The sequence below is a fragment of the Hemiscyllium ocellatum genome, chromosome 3 (assembly GCF_020745735.1).
Source record: "Hemiscyllium ocellatum isolate sHemOce1 chromosome 3, sHemOce1.pat.X.cur, whole genome shotgun sequence".
In the NCBI taxonomy this organism is placed as follows: Eukaryota; Metazoa; Chordata; class Chondrichthyes; order Orectolobiformes; family Hemiscylliidae; genus Hemiscyllium; species Hemiscyllium ocellatum.
Window position 1 is genome coordinate 32,920,471 of NC_083403.1, and position 25,330 is coordinate 32,945,800.

Sequence of the window (25,330 nt, forward strand, 5' to 3'; positions counted from 1 at the left end):
TGCAGTGCTGATGAAAGAACTCGAGGACCTTAGGCTCATCCGAGAGAACGAGATCTTTCTGGACAAGACCTTCAGTGAGGTTATTACACCGACCATACCAGAAGAGAGCAGAAGAGAGCAGACGATGAGGAAGGCAGAGAGGAGACAGGTGCAAGAGACCCCGGGGGAAGTACCTGTCAGGAACAAGTTGAAGCTTTTGGAAACAGTAGAGACTGATGACACTGCCAGTCCACGAGGCGGCCAGGTCTGTCAATCAAAAGTTGGCGCAGAGGCAGAGCGGAAGAGTCGGACATCGCACAGAGCCGTGGTAATAGGGGACTCCATCGTGAGAGGAACTGACCGGGGTTTTTGTGGCAGCAGACGGGATTTAAGGATGGTGTGTTGCCTTCCTGGTGCCAGGGTGAAAGACATCGCCGACAGAGTGCAGGAAATCCTCAAGGACGAGGGTGAAGAGCCAGAGGTGGTGGTACATGTCGGGCACAAATGATGTCGGGAAGAAGAGGAGGCACATATTACAGCAGGACTTCGGAGAACTAGGAAGAAGGCTGAAGGGCAGGACGTTCAAGGTGGTTATCTCTGGTTTGCTTCCAGTTCCTTGGGCTGGTGAGGCCAGAAACAGGGAAATAATGGACTTGAACGTGTGGCTAGGGAACTGGTGCAGGAAGCAAGGATTTAAATTCTTGAATCACTGGGGTATATTTTGTGGTAAACATAAATTCTACAAGAGAGACGGTTTGCACCTTAATAGGTTAGGGACCAGCATTCTGGCAGGCAGGTTTGCTACTGCATCACAGCTACATTTAAACTAAATAGCGGGGGGGAGGGGACAAACTGGACGTATAAAAAGCAAATTGGAGGGAAAGTTAGAACAAGGGAAGTCAAGAAAGACAACGGTATCAATGAGGCAGAAAATTCAGAAAGGGATCATGCTGTAAGGTTGAGTGAAATAGGGGTTGATGGGAAGGGTGAGAGCAGTAACAAATTAAAAATACTGTGTATATGAACGCACGAAGCATTAGAAATAAGATGGATGAGCTTGAGGCTCTTTTGGAAATTGGCATAAATTGGCATCAGAGATGAGGAGAAACTTCTTCATCCAGAGAGTGGTGGTTGTGTGGAATGCTCTGCCCCTGAGGGCAGTGGAGGCCCAGTCTCTGGATTCTTTTAAGGAAGAGTTGGATAGAGCTCTCAAAGATAGTGGAATCAAGGGTTATGGAGATAAGGCAGGAAGCGGACACTGATTAAGGATGATCAGCCATGATCATATTGAATGGCGGTGCAGGCTCGAAGGGCTGAATGGCCTTCTCCTGCACCTATTGTCTATTGTTTGACAGAGATGGAGAATGCAGTAACAATGGCTGCCTGGGCTTGTCGAATGAATCCAAAAGAATGACTGCAGCATCCTGGACATTGTATTGTGTTCAATTGGTGTTTGGGTTATATATGCTGAAGTACTGGGTTTGCAATGGTTTAGCAGCATGTTATTAATGTGACATTCTCACCTAGTGAATAGAGTGCTGTGTGATTGGTGTTATGGACCAGGCCAAACCCCCTTAAAACATATCACGGAGATAGCCTCAACTTTTATCTTATTTAAAGACAGGTGTAGTTGGTTGGTCATACTACTAGGTTTTAAGCAAAATACAATTCATTCTTGCATCAGAGTTAAAATACAAACAAAAACTGAAGAATTGGCATAACTTTACTCCTTCAAAATGCTTAACAAAATAATGTATAATGTAGTGGTTAGCACTGCTGCCTCACAGCGCCAGAGGCCCAGGTTCAATTCCCACCTCAGGCGACTGACTGTGTGGAGTTTGCACGTTCTCCCCGTGTCTGCGTGGGTTTCCTCCGGGTGCTCCGGTTTCCTCCCACTGTCCAAAAATGTGCAGGTGAATTGGCCATGCTAAATTGCCCATAGTTTTAGGGGCAGGGGTAAATGTAAGGAATGGGTCTGGGTGGGTTGCGCTTCAGCGGGTTGGTAAGGACTTGTTGGGCCGCAGGGCCTGTTTCCACACTGTAAGTAATCTAATCTAATCAAATCTAAACTACTTTCATCTACTACCATAAACACACCCTGAGCAAAGGCAAATTCAGCAAAACAATTTCCTTCGTTTGCTGGAGAAGGAACTCTGACAGGATACACTTAGCAGCTAAAAGAGAACTCCAGCTTTTTGTAGCAGCAGAGAGAGAGCTGCATCTAGCAGCTTTAACTCCAATACCCCAACTTCCTGACAGTGTATGCGCCTGATTTCACTGTTTCATTTCTCTTCTCTCATTTAAAAAGAATCCCAAAACTTGGAGTTTAATTTAGAGGTGCTGCATTTTGGAAAAGCAAATCTGAGCAGGACGTAATGGGAAGAAGCTGGGGAGGGTTGCTGAACAATGAGACCTTGAAATGTAGGTTCATAGCCCATCTACGAAAGTAAAGTCGTTTGGGATGCTTTCATTTATTTGTCTGTGCATTGAGTATAGGAATTGAGAACTCATGTTGCAGCTGTATAGGACATTGGTTAGGCCACTTTTGGAATATTGCGTGTAATTCTGGTCTCCTTCCTATTGGAAAGATGTTGTGAAACCTGAAAGGGTTCGGAAAAGATTTACAAGTAGGTTGCCAGGGTTGGAGGATTTGAGCTATAGGGAGAGTCTGAATAGGGTAAGGCTGTTTTCCCTGGACTGTCAGAGGCTGAGGAGTGACTTTATAGAGGATGATCTTTTAAAATCATGAGGAGCATGAATAGGATAAATAGACAAGGTATTTTTCCTGAGGTGGGGGATGCCAGAACTAGAGACATAGTTTTAGGGTTGGAGGGGAAAGATATAAAAGGGACCTAAGGGACAACTTTTTCATGCAGAAGGTGGTGCGTGTATGGAATGAGCTGTCAGAGGATGTGGTGGAGGCTGGTACAATTGCAACATTTAAGAGGCATTTGGATGGGTATATGATTAGGAAGGGCTTGGAGGGATATGAGCCGGGTGCTGGCAGGTTAGACTGGATTGGGTTGGGATATCTGGTCGGCATGGACAGGTTGAATCGAAGGGACTGTTTCCGTGCTGTACATCTGTTAGTCTATTGAGTCTGCTTTCCAAGGGGCAGACACCTTGGCACCAGATTGACAATACCCTCTTCAAGAATACCAGGAAACATCACGCCCTCTCAAAGGCACATTGCGTCATGTTGGTAAGGCAGTGAGGTTTGCAGCATTGCTGAAAGCGTCACCTTCCAAAGTGTCTGAACAAACTCTTAGCTGGAGCAACCCACAACTACACCCTTTTTCTGGCTCCATCCCATAGTTCTGTACCTTTCTCTGCTTAAAATATTTATCCACTTTTCCCCAGAAAAATACACAGTGCTCTCCACTTCAACCTTCAACACATCACGCCAGGTTTTCTATGAACAGGTTACTCCTCAACTCTCTTAGAGATGGTTACTGGACCATCCAAGTGTTCTCAAATTGAAGGCGACCCTCCAAAGAGCATCCCACCCAGACCCACTCCCTACCCTATCCTTGTAACCCTGCATTTCCCATGGCTATTCCACTAAACCTTCACATCTTTGGACTGTGGGAGGAAACCCACGCAGACACTAGGGGTGCCTGAGAGACACGGCTCTGGCAGAATCGGATGAGAAGTTTGGCGAGGTCTGTCTTGACATTAGCCTCCTCAGCTGGCCTCAGGGAAAGAGCACATGCTGCCTTTGCACCACCCCATCCAGCAGGACCTTCAGGATTTTGCCCACACAGCAGGGCACTGATTTCCCTCTGTGTGGCCTATCCGTAGCCAGTGTCAGTCATTGTGCCAGGTAGTCCTGCACTAACAAGTCCTGTCTGGGGCCACAGAGGGGTGACCAGAAAAACAAAAGAATTGTCAAGAATAGAGATCGGGATGAGAGTTGTGTTCAGGTGGAAATAATTATTACTGAAGAGAAAGATTTAGGGATTGGGTTTAGAATAAGAGGCTGAAATATGGACTGAAAAGGGATAAGGAGCTATGGCAGAAAGAAATAATGTTAAGGATTTAAAGAGCAGGCCAAGCATTCTGAAATTGTGCCATGGATTTCTGTTTCTCCCATTTTGGGGATCTGGACTGCATTGGCTGGGCCAGCATTTTTTTCCATCCTCAACCTAATTTGCCCAGAGAAGGTCATGGTGAGCAGTTTGGGAAATCTTGAAGGTAACTGCGTGTGAGGGTCAGGCTGTGTGTGAAGGTAACTGCGTGTGTGGGTCAGGCTGTGTGTGAAGGTAACTGCGTGTGTGGGTCAGGCTGTGTATGTGAAGGTAACTGAGCGTGAGGGTCAGGCTGTGTGTGAGGGTAACTGAGCGTGAGTGTCAGGCTATGTGTGAGGGTAACTGAGCGTGTGGGTCAGGCTGTGTGTGAGGGTATCTGAGTGTGAGGGTCAGGCTTTGTGTGGAGATAACGGAGCGTGAGGGTCAGGCTCTGTGTGAAGGTAACTGAGCGTGAGGGTCAGGCTCTGTGTGAAGGTAACTAATGGTGAGGGTCAGGCTCTGTGTGAGGGTGACTGAGCGTGAGGGTCAGGCTGTGTGTGAAGGTAACTGCGTGTGTGGGTCAGGCTGTGTGTGAAGGTAACAGAGCGTGAGGGTCAGGCTGTGTGTGAAGGTAACTAATGGCAGGGTCAGGCTCTGTGTGAAGGTAACTGAGCGTGAGGGTCAGGCTCGTGTGAGGGTAACTGAGCATGAGGGTCAGGCTGTGTGTGAAGGTATCTAATGGTGAGGGTCAGGCTGTGTGTGAGGGTCAGGCTCTGTGTGAGGGTAACTGATTATGAGGGTCAGGCTGTGTGGAGGTAACGGAGCGTGAGGGTCAGGCTGTGTGTGAAGGTAACTGAGCATGAGGGTCAGGCTGTGTGTGAAGGTAACTGAGCGTGAGGGTCAGGCTGTGTGTGAAGGTAACTGAGCGTGAGGGTCAGGCTGTGTGTGAAGGTAACTGAGCATGAAGGTCAGGCTGTGTGTGAAGGTAACTAATGGTGAGGGTCAGGCTGTGTGTGAAGCTAACTGCATCTGAGGGTCAGGCTCTGTGTGAAGGTAACAGAGCGTGAGGGTCAGGCTCGTGTGAGGGTAACTGAGCATGAGGGTCAGGCTGTGTGTGAAGGTATCTAATGGTGAGGGTCAGGCTGTGTGTGAAGGTAACTGAGCATGAAGGTCAGGCTGTGTGTGAAGGTAACTAATGGTGAGGGTCAGGCTGTGTGTGAAGCTAACTGCATCTGAGGGTCAGGCTCTGTGTGAAGGTAACTGAGCGTGAGGGTCAGGCTCGTGTGAGGGTAACTGAGCATGAGGGTCAGGCTGTGTGTGAAGGTATCTAATGGTGAGGGTCAGGCTGTGTGTGAAGGTAACTGAGCGTGAGGGTCAGGCTCGTGTGAGGGTAACTGAGCATGAGGGTCAGGCTGTGTGTGAAGGTATCTAATGGTGAGGGTCAGGCTGTGTGTGAAGGTAACTGAGCGTGAGGGTCAGGCTCTGTGTGAGGGTAACTGATTATGAGGGTCAGGCTGTGTGGAGGTAACGGAGCGTGAGGGTCAGGCTGTGTGTGAAGGTAACTGAGCATGAGGGTCAGGCTGTGTGTGAAGGTAACTGAGCGTGAGGGTCAGGCTGTGTGTGAAGGTAACTGAGCGTGAAGGTCAGGCTGTGTGTGAAGGTAACTAATGGTGAGGGTCAGGCTGTGTGTGAAGCTAACTGCATCTGAGGGTCAGGCTCTGTGTGAAGGTAACAGAGCATGAGGGTCAGGCTCTGTGTGAGGGTAACTGAGCGTGAGGGTCAGGCTCTGTGTGAGGGTAACTGAGCGTGAGGGTCAGGCTGTGTGTGAAGGTAACTGAGCGTGAGGGTCAGGCTGTGTGTGAAGGTAACTGCGTGTGTGGGCCAGGCTGTGTATGTGAAAGTAACTAATGGTGAGGGTCAGGCTCTGTGTGAAGGTAACTGCATCTGAGGGTCAGGCTGTGTGTGAAGGTAACGGAGCGTGAGGGTTAGGAAGTGGAATGCGAGCAGCACAATTTGGGAAGTGTGTTTGTGGAACACGGGTGGCACCGTGGCTTGCACTGTTGTCTCTCAGTGCCAGGAAACTGGGTTCAATTCACCCTCAGGTGACTTTCCGTGTGGAGTTCGCACATTCTCCCCGTGTCTGTGTAGGTTTCCTCCGGGTGCTCCGGTTTTCCTTCCACAGTACAAAGATGTGCAGGTTCGGTAGAGTGGCCATATTAAATTGCTCCAAAATGTCCAGGGATGTGCAAGTGCAGTGGATTGGCCAAGGGAAATGCAGGGTTATTGGGATAGGGTGGAAGGGGTAGGACTGGGTGGGATGCTGTTCGGAAGGATGGTGTTGACTCGATGGACTAAATGGCCTGCTTTCACTCTGTAGGGATTCTGTGAAAAGAAAAGTATATTTTTACTACTAGCCTTAATGTGACTCGTTGCCAGATTGAAGTAATTCTTATATAGGTAACCTACAAATCCTCAGCTAAAGACTGGTAAAACTAAGTTTGATCTTGGTGCTGGTTGGTTGAGAGAGAAATGTTGACTGGGACACTGTGTGAATTTGGTACTGTTTGCTGATAGTGGTATGAGATGTTTGAAGCCGATATGAACAGGCAGATGGATCTTCAGTTCATGATATGAACCTTGGCATCATTTTGACCAACTAGTACTCCCTCAGGACTGCAAACAAAAACAAAACACATTGGATGCTGGACAAAAAAAGAACAGAAATTACTCAGTTGGATATTGTTCTGGATCAGGTAGGTAAAAACAATGACTGCAGATGCTGGAAATCAGACCAAGCCCCCTCAAAACATAAGAAGTAGATAGCTTAGACCCTCACTTTTTCTTACTTTTAAGGCAAATGCCTGACTTTGTGTTCCAGATGCAATTTGGTAGGTCAGACTTGAAGCAGTCTTAAAGCAAAACACACTTTATTCATACACTTTAGTTAAAATACAACATAGAATTGGAGTAATAACTCTATTGGAAAACTTAGCAGAATACTAGTTTATTTAACTAATTAATAATAACTGTTCCAATATAGTAACATCCCATAACACACCCTTGGCAAAGGCAAATTCAGTCGAACAGATTGTTTCACATGCAATTCTAGCAGCAGGAGGAGAATCCCTAGCTTTTAGCTGTAACTGAGAGAGGAAAAACAACTTCCACATCCAACTTTGAGACCACAACTGCTGTGAAAACTGAAACTAAAAATCCTGGTTCTGTGGGTGCTCGACCCCACTCATTCAGGCTGCTTCTATTGTTCCACCTTTTAAACAAAAACCCAAGGCCTCATAAGCTGTTTACTTCATTGGCTTGATAGACTGATTTTCACCTCTGTCTCAACTTTTCTTCATTAAAAAAAAGGACAAGATACACCTCTTAAAGATATAGTAGTGTCATAGCAAGCAATTTCTGTGGAGAAGGAGGACAAAACAAAGCTAATGTTTCAGATTATTGACCTTTCATTAGAACTGACTTTAGAGTGTGAACCTAACATTGTGCATTCAGGAAATGTTCGTGTGCACTCTATATGTCTATTAAAGAAACTGCAGCAGAGGAATTAATCGTGAGCATGGGGCACACTTTACTGCAATTAGCTTTTGTGTCAGAAGATGGTGCTCTTTTCCTTTTTGTGACAGTTAATCCCAGTGACGGCCACATTGGTGCTGACAGATGAACTGAGCTTTGCAGATTTCTGCATGTTGACTTCTCTCTCTCTCTCTCTCTTTCTGAAACCAACTCTGACAACCACCTGATGAAGGAACTTCGCTCTGAAAGCTAGTGCTTCCAACTAAACCTGTTGGACTATAGTCTGATGTGTGATTTTTAACTTTGTACGCCCCAGTGCAACACCGGATCTTCAGCTGTTGAGATCACTGATTAGGTGGTCCTCCATCTTAGTAATTGTTCACCACATGAGACTCTAGACAGCTGGGGCTAGCTTCTCATCAGAATTGAGAGCTGCCTGTCTGGTCTCTATGATATGCAAAGCTTGTCAATGAGTCCTTCTATCTCTTTCGAACTTCCCTGCCAGAAGGATTGATAGACATTGAATGCATTGATGTGCAAATTGTATTGGATTGAACAGGTTAAGTAATTTAAGTTTTAACCTATCTTTAATACCTTGGAAGGGGCTGGTTTTGCAGTTTTAATACTTACTTTGCCTTCTGTGTAAAAATCATAGAGCTCTTTAAGATGAGGCAATGTGGGAGGTTGGAGGAAAGTAGTTTTCAAATAAAATTTGTCTTGCTTTGCCCAGCAGCACTGATTCTTGCACTTCTGCTCACAGTCAAAGGAAGCGTTCTGCACATCACACCTCCAACTATCTCACTGCACCCCACACGTCTGGCTGTACCACAGCACCCAACACTGTGAGGGAGCCTAGGAGAGCACCTCAAGTTCAATATTAGCCTGTCCTGGAGATCCCCACGATATAGGTTAGGGGCATGTCAGTCGTTAGAGATCCTGCTCCAACACATTTGGATTTGGGAATATGACGAACAGAGATTTATTACAGGGTGCAGAGGGAATCAGAACAGCGTCTGATTCTGCCTTCAGTTAATTCATCTGCTTTCCAGTTGGGGCCATTTGATGGTGTAAAAGAGGTGGGATGCTACTTGAATACACCTTTACCCTTGTCCAAGTGCATAAAGGCCATTGTAGCATCACCTTAAATAAATGCAGGGATTAGTCCTGGGACATGCTTTTCCTTATGACTTGGTCACATAATCCAATTGCAACTGAGCTGGCACATTGTGGGCCCTCTGCACGAATTGTTCCTGGTTCAGTCCAGAGAATTAAACATTTCCAGCAAGATTTCCTGCTAACCTTGTATTCCATTATTCAAGTGTACAGTTCAACTGTTTGGTTTCACTGCTTTCATCACATCCAATTGTGTTCAGTAGAGCAGGAAATAATTAACCACGTCTTGTGTATGTTGTTTGCCATCTGTAGTAACATGGTACAGCCCTTTCTATAAATGGCACCTTTTAACTGACCCTGTTTGCCTTTGCAAGGAATCTGCTGTGTGTATGTTTGCTTTGCCACTTACTGGAAGAGGTTTCCTTATAAATAGGTTGAACACTTGAGGTTCTGCCAAATGGCAGTCATAGACTGTTTTAACCATAGAGTGCACTTCAAGGTGTTTGTTCTGTTGCTAGGCAGACCCTAGGAGGCACTGTAAGATGTACAATGTTTTAGACTGTGCAATGTGCAGTGAAATATAATTCCCACTTACCTGTAGTTACTGTACTGGGGCAATACATGGACATAGTCATTTAATGTGAGAAATACTAGTCAGTTCTTGATCTGCAGTGTTTACGTCGGTGTCAGCGTTAGTTTAGTTTTGTTAGGAGATTGATCTTGCTAAATTTGGTTTGCTTGCATTTGGTATGCTGGCCTTTATTGATTATTGGAGTTGGGAGGTCATATTGCAGCTGTACAGGACATTGGTTAGGCCACTTTTGGAATATTGTGTTCAGTTCTGATCTCCCTGCTGTAGGGAGGATGTTGTGAAACTTAAGTGGGTTCAGGAAAGATCCATAGGAATGTTGCCAGGGTCGGAGAGGCTGAATAGGCTGGGGCTGTTTTCCCTCCAGTTTTGGAAGCTGAGGGGTGATCTTATAGAAGTTTATAATATCAAGAGGGGTGTGGATAGGGTGAACAGCCAAGATCTTTTCCCTTGGGTAGGGGAGTCCAAAACTAGAAGGCATAGATTTAGGGTGAGAGGGGAAAGATATAAAAGGGAACTAAGGGGCAATGTTTTTACCCAGAGGGTGGTGCATGTATGGACTGAGCTGCCAGTTGGGGCCATTTGATGGCGTAAAAGAGGTGGGATGCTACTTGAATACACCTTTACCCTTGTCCAAGTGCATGAAGGCCATTGTAGCATCACCCTAAATAAATGCAGAGAATGGTCCTGGGACATGCCATAGGAAGTGGTGGAGGCTGGTACAATTACAACATTTAAAAGGCATCGGGATGGGTATATGAATAGGAAGGGTTTGGAGGGATATGGGCCAAGTGCTGGTAAATGGGACTAGATTAATTTAGGATATCTGGTCATTATGGACGAGTGGAACCGATGGGTCTGTTTCCATGCTGTACAGCTCTATGATTTTAAATAGTGAAATATTATTAAAAGACAGCTCAGACAAGCTATCATCGCCAAAGACTCATACTCTCCCATTGAAATGTGAAATAAATTCTCCCAAGGTAAGGTCCTAAATACGTAAATTATCTCAAGTGTTAATTACTTGACTTCCTCATCCCACCATTTCTTCTCCTGCTGGGCTTTGCTATGCCTAGTGCCATTCTTATGTGAGCCCAAGTAATCAGTATTGGCAGGCTAACCTGCCAGAAGGGCTATCACACACAAACAGAGCCCCTATCCTCAGCAGATACCAACACATTTCCAGTGGTGGCATGTAATTGAGGGAGAGCTGTGGCCTCTTCCCCTCTCTCACCCAAGGTGGTTTCTAAGTGAGTGAAGCCGGTGCTGTAAATCTCAGGTTATTCCAAATGGGATGTTTGTTGATAGGATGTAATTTACTTAAGAAGGTATCATTAGCTTCTTAAAGTCCATGATGTATTCCCTAAACCTTTCTGTTCCTTACTCCCTTGGAAATGTTTTTCTTAAATGCAACATTTTTTCCTCCTTTTTCTTCTTTTCAAAATCAAGTGCCTCATAGTCCCCCATATTAAAAAAAATTCCATGAAGAACTACCTGTCTGTACTGTAACCCTGGGTCTCTGGTTGGAGAGACACCTTTCAGCTTGATATGTCTGGATTTGCCATTGGGGTGCAGTAGCGTGCAATGGAACCCTCTGATCAATCATTTTATCAGGAGCACCTTTTGTTTCTGAGAAACCCACTGTTGTGGAATGAGGAATGGGTACGGGCTGTTGAACTTACACTTCCTGCTTTAATCTCTGACCCCTGCATCCTATTATCTGTTTTCCTCATTGTCATCGGGGGAACTAATATCAAGGCTCGTGCTTGAATTCTTCCCCCGCTGTTTGTGCATTGTACACTCACTCACTACAGTCATGTAAAGCATTTTTTGTGAGGTTGTTGATGATAATGCAGTTCTGATTGACTAGTAGACTTTGAAAATACTGGTAGCTCTGTCCACAGGAAGAGACATGGTTCAGGATTTAATCCCATTTAGGCCTTCATCATGATTGATGCTAAATGACTTCAGTTGTCATTTTGTATTTCGAAATATTCATCGCTAATCTGACATGTTGTCTCTGAACCGATGAAGTTCAAAGCAGCAGAATTTTCCAGTTGACCTGTTTCCTCAGTATAGTTTAAACCTCTAGGCTTCATTGTCTGCGTTTTTAACCAGCAGGGTTTTGTTGTCAGTGTTTGTGCTACACAATGAATTTCAAAGATGCTTTAATCCAAAACTAGCTTAGAAACCTGGCTTATTTGTAGCAGCTGTTTTGCTGCATGTCTGAGCTCCTGTTTCGTGCGTGGTTGTGATACAGAGGGAGCACCTAGATGAATGGTATTACTTTATTGTTTGCGAAATCAGGAAATGTATTCGTGAATATTTGTTTACCAGTTTCATGACTGAGGAAAGAGTGGATTGCTACAAGTGATGACAGCTTTCCAGCATCGTTGGTGAACCTGAATAGCAAGCGTTTGCACGTTTAGTAAAGCTGAGCTCTATTCTCTTAGCCGACAACTGTACACATATGTATCAATCTTGTGGAAATGTCTTGCATAAATCTCCTTTGAACCACTTCCATCAGATTCACATCCTTCCTTAAATAAGGAGACCAAAACAGCACATAGAGTACGAGATGTAGTTTCACAAATGCCCTGCATCGCTGAAGCATAACATCCTTACTTAGAATGTCGCATTACATTTATAAATCATATGTGCCGTTTCTGTTGTGCTGTTCAGGGCCTCTGAGCATTTCGAAGTACTTACAGCCAACTAACTACTTCTAGGTTGTGTTAGCCATTGTAAACCTCTAAGAGGGAGGAACAGGAGTAGGCCATTCTGCCCATCAGGTCTCCTCTTCCATAAAGCATAACATTTGACTCAGAATGTTGCACTACATTTCTGAATCATCTTTCTTCCCCACCCCCCCATTCCCGTGATTCTGATCTTCTGTCCATTTTACCCTCTGCTTTCCTTTTTTAATAGGACTCAAAGCCTGTTTCTTCCTCTTCAATTTTGTCGACCTTGCCTTGAACCTTCCTTCCTGTTGCTGCTTCTAATTCTGCCATCATGAATTGACATCTGTTCTGGTACAACCACAACTACAAAGCTCTTTGTATTTTCTGCATTAAAGATGCCATTTTGATGCAAGTTTCAATGCAAAAGCAGTTAAGCAAGAATATGTCACTGTCAAAAATGCACATTCCATGCCAAATGCATTAATCTTTTGGTTGCAAAAACTCAAAACACTACAGTGCACTGAATTATGAGGAAAATCTTTTAAAAAAGGACAACAGATTATGCCATATGCTACAAACAAAATACAAGTTTGTACGTTATTATATAGAAGGTAAAAATCACCTCAATTTAAATCTTCGTAGTAAGATAATGGGCATAGTGCAAACTGGAGGTTTGATTCAAATCTAGAATAGACTAAAGCAAAATACTATGACTACTGGAAGCTTGAAATAAAAAGCTAACATGCTGGATAGACTCAGCAGATCTAGCAGTATCTGTGGAGAGAAGACGAATTAACATTTTTGGTTGGTGACCAGTTAATAGAAGGGAACCCAAAATATGGGCTTATTTATAAAGGGCTGATATGATAATTGCAATCCTGAACCAGTTGCCACAGAATACTTGTTATAGATGTTCTTGATAATTTTGTTTGTCACAAAATCCTTCTGTGTATGCAATTTAACTATTTTTCACATGTAAGAATGAAAAACTCATGTATTCATGAATATGTTTTGTGAAAGTGATTGGACCTCCACTACAGACTTTCTATATAAATATATTGCACAATACGCTATTCAATAGTCTCTGTGTCTCTAATGTGGGCTAGAGTTTGATAGCTTTATATGGTGATTTGATGCCATTACCTTGAAGTATTTTAGCTGGAAACTCTGCATATTTTGAAAATGTTATTTAAAATCTGGAATTTTCTTATTAAGAATCTTATATGTTTGAATGGGCAAAGAATAAAATTCAGCTTGTAGAACCATATCCCCATAAGCCTTTTGGAAAATTGCAATTAACTAGCCAACCATATACCTTCTTAAACTATATACCAAATTACTACAGAAGAACTATTTATACTGGCCATGAGTGTTGTTAGAACTTGAGTCGATCCAACTGAGTGTACCTTGATGATTTAGTCTGCATCCCTTGCAGGCAATTAGAACATTTCATCATTGATGAGCTATTCTATTCTACGAATGAAATATCAATAGTGGTATGGTGTTAAGTGCAGTTTCACTTTGATTTATTAGAGGGTAGTGATGACAGCGGAACTAAGCAACTCTTCAGCACTGTTGATTTTTAAAAGTACTTTGTACCTGGTTCATCTTCAAAGATATAGAATTGGTTTTGCCAAACTCAGTGAGTCTGTGGACAGAGAAACAAGATTAACACTTTGCATTCAATACAACTCTTAAGAACTGACACTGCTGATTTTCTTCCAGGTATTCCCAACTTGTGGAAGGCCTGCTCTTCTCTCTGATGTAAAGAAACAGTTTTACATTTTCAGCATTTGTAATATTTTGCTTTTATTTTCATTGGTTTCATGCTTCAGTTTTTCATGCTTCACAATTAATTGTGAAATTTAATTGTATTTTTATTTTATTTAAATAATTATCTGATGCTTCTCATGAGGGCTTCAAAAAAATCGCCTCTCATGTCTTTTTTTAAATCTCTTTCCTCTCAGTTAAAAATGTGCCCCCCAATCTTGAAATCCCCCACCCTGGGGAAAAGACAATTACCATTAATTCTGTCTGTACCTCTCATTATTTTATAAACTTCTGTTTGTTTGCCTGTCAACCTTCTACGCTCCAGTGAAAAAGTCACAGCCTATCCAGCCTTTATAACTCAAACCTTTCACACCCAGCAATATCTTGGTAAATCTCTTCTGAACCCTCTCCAGCTTGATAACATCCTCCTTATAACTGAATGCCCAGAACTGGACACAGTATTTTAGAAGAGGCTTCACCAATGAGCTGTAAAACCTCAACATGTCTTCTTGACTCCTATACTCAAAGGACTGAGATTTGAATGCAAGGTGTCTATGCCTTTTTAACCACCTATATGTGACACAAACTTCAAAGAATCATGTACCTGCAACTCTACGTCCCTCTGTTCTACAACACTACCTAAGGTCCCACCATTAATTATATAAGCCCTATCCTTGTACCAAAATGCAATACCTCACATTTATCCAGATTGAATTCCATCTTCCATTTTTCAGCCCATCGACCCATTTGATCAAAATCCCTTTGTAATCCTCGAAAATCTTCTTCACTGTCTGCTATGCCACCAATGTGGGTGTCACCAACAAACTTATTAACCATACCTACTATATTCTCATGCAAATCATTTATGTAAATAACAAACAGAAGAGGGCCCAGAACCAATCCCTGTGGAGCACTGCTGATCATAGATCTCCAGTCCAAAGTAAGCAACCTTCCACCATCACTCTCTGTCTCCTGCTGTTAAGCCAATTATGTATCCAATTGGCAAGTTCATCTTGAATCCCGTGTGACTTAACTTTACTAATTCGTCTACCAAGCAGAACCTTGTTGAAGGCTTTACTAAAATCCAAACAAAAACACATCTACTGCTCTACTGTCACCAATCCTTTTGGTAATTTGCTCAAAAAACTCAATCAAGTTTGTGAGACACTATTTTCCTTGCACAAAACCATGCTGACTATCCCTAATCCACTTTTTGCCTCTCTAAATGTCTATTAATCCTATCTTTTATAATCCCCTCCATCAAAATACTCTCAACTGAGGTTAATGGTCTACAGTTCCCTGGTTTTTCCTTACAACCTTCCTTAAAGAAAGGTACATTAGCAACACTCCAGTCATCAGGCACATCACCCGTAGTTACAAATGATGCCAATATTTCTGTAAGGGGTCTTGTAATTTCTTTCCTTACTTCCCATAATGTTCTGGGGTAAATTAGATCAGGTCCTGGAGATTTATCCACCTTTGATAATCTATAAGACCTCCAAAACATCATCATCTGTTATGTGAACTGTTTTTAAAACATCTCTGCATTCTCTAGACTCCATTTCTTTCTCTACAATAAAAACTACGTGAAATATTTCTTTAGTATCTCTCCAATCTCCTGGAGTTCAACACAAAGAAGACCTCCTTGATCTTTAAGAGGCCCTATCCTCTCTCTAGTTGCCCTCCTGTTCTTAATGTATTTGCAGAATCTCTTTGGCTGATAAGCTTAAGGATATTCCAATGCTATCTCATTCCAATCCTTGCCTTCCTGATTTCTTTCTTAAGAATTCCCCTGCTCTTTACATTGATTAAGAGATTGAATTGAACCAAGTTGTCTGTATCTAAAATAAGATTCTCTTTTATTCATTTCTAGAACCTCAATATCTTTATTCATTTATTGTTTCTCAGACTGGAACCTATAACTAATGGTGTGCTGGATCCACTGATTTTTGTAATTTATGTAAATGATTTTGATGTGAACGTAGGAAGATTGGTTAGTAAGTTTGCAGCTGAAGTGAGAGGCTGAAGTGAGGCTATTTTCCCTGGAGCATCAGAGGCCGAGGGGTGACCTTATGGAAGTTTATAAAATCATGAGTTGCATGGATAGGGTGAATAACCAAGGTCCTTTTCCCAGGTTAAGGGAGTCCAAAATTAAAGGGCATAGGTTTAAGGTGAGAGGGGAAAGATATGAAACGGGCCAAAGGGGCAGCTTTTTCATGCAGAGGGTGGTGCGTAGATGGAGCTACCAGAGAAAGTGGTGGGGAGGCTTGTACAACCGCAACATTTAAAAGGGGTCTGGATGGATACATGAGTAGAAAGGGTTTGGCGGGATATGGCCCAAGTGCTGTAGATTAATTTAGGAAAACTGGTCAGCATGGACCTCTTGGACCGAAGGGTCTGTTTCTGTGCTATACAACTCTGTGACTCAAGATCAGAAATTGCTGGAAATTTTCAGCAGACCTGGAAGCGTCTGTGGAGAGAAAGCAGAGTTAATGTTTTAGAATTCAGTTTTTTTTAATTTCAGCATCCACAGTTGTTTTTTTGTTTAGCTAAATTGTGGGAGGAGGTTACATAAATTAGGTTTGTATAACTGGATGTTCTGATGTTTTAGGGATTATTAAACAATTGTAAAGGATCATATTTATATAGCAGTTTACATGACCATTGGAGATTTCAAAGTACTTTATAGCCAATGAAGTACTTTTGAAGGGTCATCAATGTTCTACCATGTCTACAGCAAACTCCTAAAACATTTTGACAATAATAACTGGTAAATCTGTTTTGTGGTGTAGATTGAGGGACAAATATTGGCCAAAGGACTGGGGATAATTTTTATGAATGTCTTCAGTTTTAGTGCTATGCATCTTGCATCCAACAAAGCATGTTCGAAGTGGCCTCATGTAATGTTCATGTGTTCACAGTAAGACTACTGCTCTGGTACTACAACACTTCTGCAGTGTCAACTTTTTGCTTTTATGATCAAACCCTGCAATCAGACCTGATCCCAGGACCCTGTGATTCAGAGACAAGCATGTCACCAACTGAGCCAGAGGTAGATAGAAATTATTTCCAATGGTTAGGTAACTTGGGTAAAGGAGAGACTTTAAAATTGGAGCAAGGCCATTTCGGGCATGACATCAAGAAACACTTTGCACAAAGGGTAGGTGGACATCTGGAACTCATTCCCTGCCAAAAGCTGTTGAAGTTAAGTGAATGGAAAATGAAACTGAGAGAGATTCACTTCGAATATTATAGGATACACAATTAATGTGGCTAATTAAGACACGGATTGAATGGCAGCATTAACATGACTAAGATATGGATGAATGGAAGCACAGGCTAGAGTAATTTTTTTTGTTCAAATGACAGTATTGATGACTGTGACCAATATATAATTTTAAACAAGTTACAACCTGAATCAAATTTGAATTTTGCCAGAGTTTTCTGCTTTGCAAGGATGCCATATCTATAGCTAGGGTTTTATGGGTATCTCGCACCCAAGAGCAGCTGTGGTGAGGTTTGGGATCTAATATTTGCATGTGTCATGTAGAGCTGTGTCCAACTTTATAATGCAATAAGCTCAATGACTTAGAGTCTTAGGGATGTACAGCATGGAAACAGACCCTTCGGTCTAACCCTTCCACGCCGACCAGATATCCCAACCCAATCTAGTCCCACCTGCCAGCACCCGGCCCATATCCCTCCAAACATTTCCTATTCATATACCCATCCAAATGCCTCTTAAATGTTGCAATAGTACCAGCCTCCACCACATCCTCTGGCAGCTCATTCCATACATGTACCACCCTCTGCGTGAAAAGGTTGACCCTTAGGTCTCTTTATATCTTTCCCCTCTCATCCTAAACCTATGCCCTTTACTTCTGGACTCCCCAACCGCATGGAAAAAAACTTTGCCTATTTATCCTATCCATGCCCCTCAATTTTGTAAACCTCTATAAGGTCACCCCTCAGCCTCTGACGCTCCAGGGAAAACAGCCCCAGCCTGTTCAGCCTCTCCCTATAGCTCAGATCCTCCAACCCTGGCAACATCCTTGTAAATATTTTCTGAACCCTTTCAAGTTTCACAACATCTTTCCGATAGGAAGACCAGAATTGCACGCAATATTCCAACAGTGGCCTAACTAATGTCCTGTACAGCTGCAACATGACCTCCCACCTCCTGTGCTCAATACTCTGATCAATAAAGGAAAGCATACCAAACACCGTCTTCACTATCCTATCTACCTGCGACTCCACTTTCAAGGAGCTATGAACCTGCACTCCAAGGTCTCTTTTTTTCAGCAACACTCCCTAGGACCTTACCATTAAATGTATAAGTCCTGCTAAGATTTGCTTTCCCAAAATGCAGCACCTTGCATTTCTCTGAATTAAACTCCATCTGCCACTTCTCAGCCCATTGGCCCTGATCCTGTTGTAATCTGAGGTAACCCTCTTCGCTGTACACTACACCTCCAATTTTGGTGTCATCAGCAAACTTACTAACTGTACGTCTTATGCTCACATCCAAATCATTTATGCAAATGACAACAAGTAGAGGGCCCAGCACCGATCCTTGTGGCACTCCACTGGTCACAGGCCTCCAGTCTGAAAAACAACCCTCCACCACCACCCTCTGTCTTCTACCTTTGAACCAGTTCTGTATCCAAATGGCTAGTTCTCCCTGTATTCCATGAGATCTAACCTTGCTAATCAATCTCCCATGGGGAACCTTGTCGAACGCCTTACTGAAGTCCATATAGATCACATCTACTGCTCTGCCCTCATCATTCTTCTTTGTTACTTCATCAAAAAACTCAGTCAAGTTTGTGAGACATGATTTCCCACACACAAAGCCATGTTGACTTATTGCAGTTCAATGTTTTACTTCTATAAATCACTCCTTGTCAACCCCACATCCCTCTCCTCCTGAAACCTGAGTTGAAGTATTTGCTGTGATAAGTGAAATAATTGTTTACATTGTAAGACTCGAGTAATTGGCAGAAGTAATTTCTTCATCCTGTATCTTATTTTAGATTCGGCCAGTTGTTGAGCAGGTTTTTTCATTCTCGCAAGTACCCAAGGCCTTCCTGAAACTAGAAAGTGGTCACGCACGAGGGAAGACTGTCATTGATGGGACTAAAGGATATTTATATTAGGAGCTGAAGATCTGTACAGACCAGTTTTTGATGTTATGTCCACTTATTTCTATTTTCAATAGCTGCAATAAACAGTCTCCAGCAATTAACTCAAAACGTTGTACATTTTATTTAAAGTTGTTACATATACATGATTCAGTACCTTGAACGAATACAGTAGTTCAGCTGTTGTAGATAGTAAAAGGGGTAATAAAACACTGTTCACTGTCCATGAAAACAATTGTCAAGCGCTAGTGTAACAATAGTTCAGCTGGTGAAAGCAAGGAATCGGGGTAACATAGGTAAAGTTAGACAGCATTAAATCTCAGATTAAAACTATACCACCACACTGGTACAGTTCTCAAGTTATTCCCATTACCTCAAACTGCCATTAAAGCATCTGATAGACATTAGAAGTCCTGTGTACTTAGCGTGATCAATTAAAAGGGTAAAAAAGTTCTCAAATTACAAATTGCTACAACTGATGCAGATTACAATCCTTGACACAATTATCAAACAAAACAGCTGTTTATAAACATCTCCTGATTTCCCCAACAGAAAACAATCCTGGCCTGCCAGTAAGATGTCTCAGTGTGTGACACAAGCAGAAGTGATCTAACACCAATGCTACCATTGTTTTTAATTAAACCTGTTGTCAGGTCGTTCTTTGGAATGTTTTGTTTTTAAATCTTTGTGTTACTAATGCAAACACTACACATATTGGCAGTAATTCAAAACTCTAAATTAAAATCAGGAACTCCATCTGGGAGCAACACCATTTTAAAGGATAGTTCTTAAATTGCCTTTGAAACTAAAATGAATTGACTTGTTAATTGATTCAAAAGCTGAGAGCAGTTTTCCAACTAAATGTTTTGTACTTTAATGTTTTGAACAAATTGGAAGACAGCAGCGTAGTGCTTGCTACATGAAGTAATTCAGCTCATCTGCCAAGGACGTCATGGTGCAATAAAACAGTAACCTGTTAACCAACATTTTATCTTCTGACCTTCCAACCGAGAATAGCAAAATATACAATACTCTGAAATGTAGATGCTACCATTTATGTTAATTATGGCATTCAAAGTGATTGATATTCAATCTTATTTGACCACTGTGAAAGACTCCTTTGAAATGAATGGAATCGAATATGATTTGATGGATATGTGCAGCAATTACACCAGACAGATGGTGCTGGTCTGGTTTCGTTTTGGAGAAGAAAACATATTTCAACAGTTCTAATGTGCTGCATCACTAAAAATAGAGGACATTAAACCCAAATAATAAACAAGCCTTCTGATGTTCAATAAAACTGTAGAGTGAGCACGATATTTATCAAGTATAAATACCTGTTTCTTTTAATCTAAAGGAGGATTTCAAAGCATTTACATTCAATACTGAAACAACAACCAGGCCCTGCTGCCAATATATGAACTAATCTTGAAAAATGATAAAGACCTAAGACTCTACATCAGATCTGGTTATGTTGCATAGTGAGCAGTACTTGCTTAGAAATAAACATTTAATTGAGATGACCTTTCTACCAGTCTTGCCCTGAATTCCAATTTACTATGCCTGGAATTCACTTAAAGTGAAACATTGCACTTCCAGTAGTAAAATGAAGAGGTTTACAATATTTCAAAAGAGCCTCAAATATTTTGATTTCCTGTTTCTGCTTGGAATGAATCAAAGGATTTCCAGATCCCATCTTTGTGTTTGTTGAACTTCATCAAGTCTGCTGAGAATGGTTTGATTCTGGTCATAATGTTGACCACCTTTAAAAGCAATAAGATTACAATGGTTAGATAAATTTAATGAAAAGCTGGATTTTTTTGAACAAAGTTTAATTCTGGTCAAAATCTACCAATCTTGATTGCACAGCCTTTTCAAACAATGCATACAACCATCATTATGAATGGGTACTTGCTGAAAGAAAGTTTATTTAAATTAAAATCTGTAGCATCAGCTTGGTGCTATCTTGTTGCCGGTTGTTCAAGACCAGCCTAGAGAGATTGATGGAACCCTCATGTCTCTCCCATGGCTGTAGGGACTTATGTGAAATATCTTTCAGCAGTCTTAATCCTATTGCTTGTGGATCTGGCTTTGCAGCTTCTACAGACTTCTAGTAGGACTCTTCATACTGGAAGCCAATATCTGATTTTCTCTCTGCAGATACTACTAGATTTCTAGCATTTTGTGTGTTTGCTGGAAGAACAACATCTCATCTTCAGACTAGGCACATTGCAACCTTCTGGACTTAACAATGAATCAGCACCTTCAAATTGCGAAACTACTCCCATTCCTTCCCTTTTCACAGTCCCCTGTGCCCCCCTCCCCTGCCAACTATTGCACAAACGCTATCCCCTCCACACTTCACACCAGCTCTAAAGAGTCACTTAGACTCAGTGTTAGCTTGCTCTCTCTCCATGGATGCTGCTTGACCCACTATGATCTCCAACATTTCTTTGGTGTCAGTAAAGATTCCAGCATCTGCAGTGATCTCCAGCATTTGCTCCTCCTCTCTGTGTTTGTCTCACTTTAAGCCGTTGTTGCCTGCAGGGATTCTGCAATCCAGTTAGTTTGGGAAGATTTTCAAACCTAGGTGGTGAGCAGCATACTATTCGCGATAAAACAAAAAAAAATCTGGACTCGTTAAACTTCACCTCAAAGTAAAAATAGCTGATAAAAATTGCAGTGTATAATTCTAAATATTCTGAACACCTTTTTAAATATGTCAGATTTAGCCACAAATGGCTTTAGATGATCAAATTCAGTTTTGAAATTTTCAAGACAAAGACTGTGCTGCTCTAAGCAATTTGTTCTCTACAGATGGCCTTTTCTGATTCTTCTCCGATGTGAGTGGGCTGGCGAGACCAGTATTTGTCCATCCCTAATTGCTCTCTGCACTTTTTTAAGGAGCATAAGCATGTACATTTGTGAAACGTCAAGGGCAGAAGGCTCAGGTTCAAATCCCACCTGTTCTAGAGGTGTGTTGTAGTATCTCTGAGCAAGCCAATTAAAAATATGTTGATTTTAAAAAGGTACAGGGCGCAATGCAAATGTTTGTGCAAATCATCACTCACTCCTCATGGAGGCAGGCCGAACGGATGAAGGCAACACTTACTCCCACTATAACAATGCTGAAAGATGCTTTTTGGGAGCAGGAAATGAGAAAGACATTTTTTGCTTTTGCTAAATAAAAAAATAAAGTTTGTGCACATAGTTTACAAACACTAGGACAAGACAGTATTTTTAATATAATGTACCTCCTTTGATAAGAAGCAGCGTAACTACTATAGCCTGATCAGAGGTCAGCTCTCCTCCTCACCCGCACTCCAAATGAGCCATTTAAGATGGGAATTTAACATTAATTGTGCCCCGCTATTTTGCTCGGTATGTTTATTTGAAATCTGACCTGAATGAAATGTAGCAATGGCCATTTAGTAAATAAAACATCTGAATAAAATTAATTGCTTGAAATAAAGTCTTGTTGCATAGTGAGACTGCCCAGCAGATAAAATACTTTCCACACCCTATGACTACCACCCGCATACCTAAAACTTGAATCACAAGCACATTTGAAATTACTTGTACCATAAGAATGTAAAACTATGCTTGTCCCGACAAAACAAATATTGATGAAAATTTTTCTGACAAGAATGTGCCATATGATTCAAAGAGATATTGTCCTTAATTATCAGCTACACGTCACAATGTACAGATTGTTTTTAGGTAACATTATAACAACTATGGTACTAATGCAGAGAGATGAAGTTAAGATAGTGATCTAATTAAATATAGGAACAAGTCTAAAGGGGCTGAAAAATCTTCTGATTTGTAGGTGTCGAGTTCAGCAATGTTAGAAATTCAGTGTGAACAGACACACTGGCAACCTATGGGCATACTTGTCTGAAAACATCTGATTTCAGAATCTAAGCAAACTCAGGTTTGCTAAGTGCCTGCATGGGAGACACTCTGGGAATACCACGTGCAGTAATTATTAAAAGGGTAGACACTGTCAAAGATAAAGGCTCTGAGAGCACTAAAGAAATGATGCTGTGATTGATGGAATAGTGTTTGTGTCAGTTTTACTTAGTAAACAGTCTGTGTAGTGAAATGGTATACTGGAACAAGGGTTTTCTAACACTATTTAAATAATTTATAGACTGGGTTAACAAGCACATAGTATTCTTCAGAGCTCATGTAAACTGCATGTCTAACCAAGCCCTGATATTGACTTTTCTAACCAAATGAAGCTGTGAATTTTACACTTTGTAATATGAGTATTAAAGCTTTAAAAGTGCAGTGCTCACTGACTGCTTATTGGTCAATGAGTATTTCATGGATAAGTGAATACTTTGCATTTGTATAACACCTTTAACAAATACATTTCACAGGAGTGACACCAAACAAAATTTGGCACCAAGCTAATTAAAGTGATACAATATTTAGAAAGATGAGCAGAAATACAGTCATAGTGTTACATTTTAAGGAATAACCATTAAAAAAATGGAGTGTGGCGGGGAGTTAGATTACAGCCTAGGCAGCTGAAGGCTTGGCCACCCTAGATTGACACAATGAAAGTTGAACAGGTTTACTTGGAAGTAAACCTGTTGGACTATAACCTGATGTTGTGTGATTTTTAACTTTGTCCATCCCACTCCAACACTGGCACCGCCACATCATATTTTGCTGCTAAATGCTCAAAAACCTCAAAGTCCCTTCCTCTAAAATATAGATCACCTGAACGAAGTATTTTAAAGTTGTGAAATAAATACATTTTGATAGGTTAGGAAAACTGCAAGGTTCATAATAATGCAAATATAATTAGCTGCAAAATATGCCAAGGCTTGACACCTCTATGACATTTTGTGACCTGTTGACAATTTTTTTCTAACACATTCCTGGCAAGAATATTGCTGTTTATGAAAGAAAGACAAGAACTTGGATTTATATCATGCTTTTAATGACCTCAGGACATCACACACCCATTTCTTTCTTTCAAAATTAATTTTCACACTGCAAGTTCTAACCAATCTGGTTGGCAGCAGGATGTAGTTAGAGGAGTTTGCAATATAATTAGCATATGATTTAGAATATCATCAACAGCACAGAGTTAGATCCCCATTCGACCTAAAGTAGATTTAGGGCCTGCCTCCTCACCCTCTCCTCTTATAAAATCAGAGCATCGGCTATGGGTTAATTACCCTGAAAAAAATCTAGGATGAAATTGAGAAGAATTTATTTTGGTCACACTTGACCTTTAATAAGAATTGATCAGGACACAAGGAAATACATTGATTGACTTCAAAGTGGTGCCTTGGGACCTTTTACGTTCACTTGAGCTGACAGTCTTGGCCCCAGTTTAACTTTACTCTCAAATAGCAGCACATCAGACAGTGCAGATACCTTCACGTACTCCTCTTCACAAAGAGGCTAGATTTTCTGATCCAGTCTGCCGGAGGAACACTGGAAATCACAATCTGCTGTCTCAGCAGCTAATGCATTACCAGTAAGCTATAAATCATACATAAATATACCTGATGTTCTTCTAAAACATTCATTAAATTAATATTTGCACCACACAATTATTTACAATTCAAGCTTTAAATAAGATCCATACCGATCCCATTCACACATCTTCTCTAATCTACAGTTACTTCAGCCTAATAACACTTTGATTTTGAACTTCTCATTCTTATGTTCAAGATGCTCTATGGCCATGCCTCTCTTTTTCTTTATCAGCTTATCTGGTCTTACAACCGTATGAGAATTCTTTGTTCTTCAAATTCTGGATATTTCACATACACTGTTTTTACTGTTCCATAATTAAGGTTACGCCATTGTTACCTCGGCCCTAAGCTCTGAATTTCCCTCACTAGATCTCTGTTCTAACCTCTCTTCCTTCAAAGACACTCCTTTTACAACCTTTTGTTGAGCCTTTGTTCCCTTTCCTGATATTTATGTGACGGACATTTTTGTTTTGCTTATGCTCCTATGAACTGCGGTTAAGAATCTGTATCGTGTTAAAGACACTGTATGAATGAAATTTCAGATTTCCAGCATCTGCAGCATTTTGCTCTTGTTAAATAAGTGTGATCATTGTTGAGATAACATCTGAATCAGGTATTACTGCCATCAAATTTGATTATGCTAAGCAAATTAAACACCAATATACCAATAATTTATGATTGCATATAATTTCCCAGTCGAAAAATGCAACATATCGTATATAATTTGAATATCTTTCATACAATATATGTAATTGCTACAATGGACTTTACATGCGAGTGCCCTTTTTAAACTGTTTCCACTCTTAGTCTTGAAATTCAATCCTATTCAATTTTGCATGAGGTCAGCAATTTTCAAATCCCATCATGGTCAACTGTGAAACCAAGTTTTTAAAACCCTGTTCAAGTATGGACAATCACCAGGAAATGACCAACTTATTCCTAAATATCCATCAAGGAAGAAGGCAGCACAATCTTACCTGTTCTTGTGTGTCTATTCCCCTATGTTACATATTTG

General features: G+C 41.4%; 2 protein-coding genes across 4 annotated transcripts in view; one reads left to right on the forward strand and one right to left on the reverse strand.

The window, feature by feature from the left end:
- rtn4ip1 (reticulon 4 interacting protein 1) overlaps window positions 1–18,922 on the forward strand; it is a 56,822-nt gene extending 37,900 nt beyond the window's left edge. Inside the window, exon 9 of the mRNA XM_060849454.1 lies at window positions 18,704–18,922. Coding sequence (XP_060705437.1) covers window positions 18,704–18,826 — 123 coding nt within the window. The 3' untranslated portion in view covers window positions 18,827–18,922. The remainder of the gene's footprint in view (window positions 1–18,703) is intronic.
- The window catches only part of crybg1a (crystallin beta-gamma domain containing 1a), a 226,341-nt gene continuing 219,922 nt past the window's right edge, over window positions 18,912–25,330 (reverse strand). For all 3 annotated transcript variants that reach the window (XM_060849434.1, XM_060849426.1, XM_060849442.1), the window contains one exon: window positions 18,912–20,577. In XM_060849434.1, coding sequence (XP_060705417.1) covers window positions 20,489–20,577 — 89 coding nt within the window. In that variant the 3' untranslated portion in view covers window positions 18,912–20,488. The remainder of the gene's footprint in view (window positions 20,578–25,330) is intronic.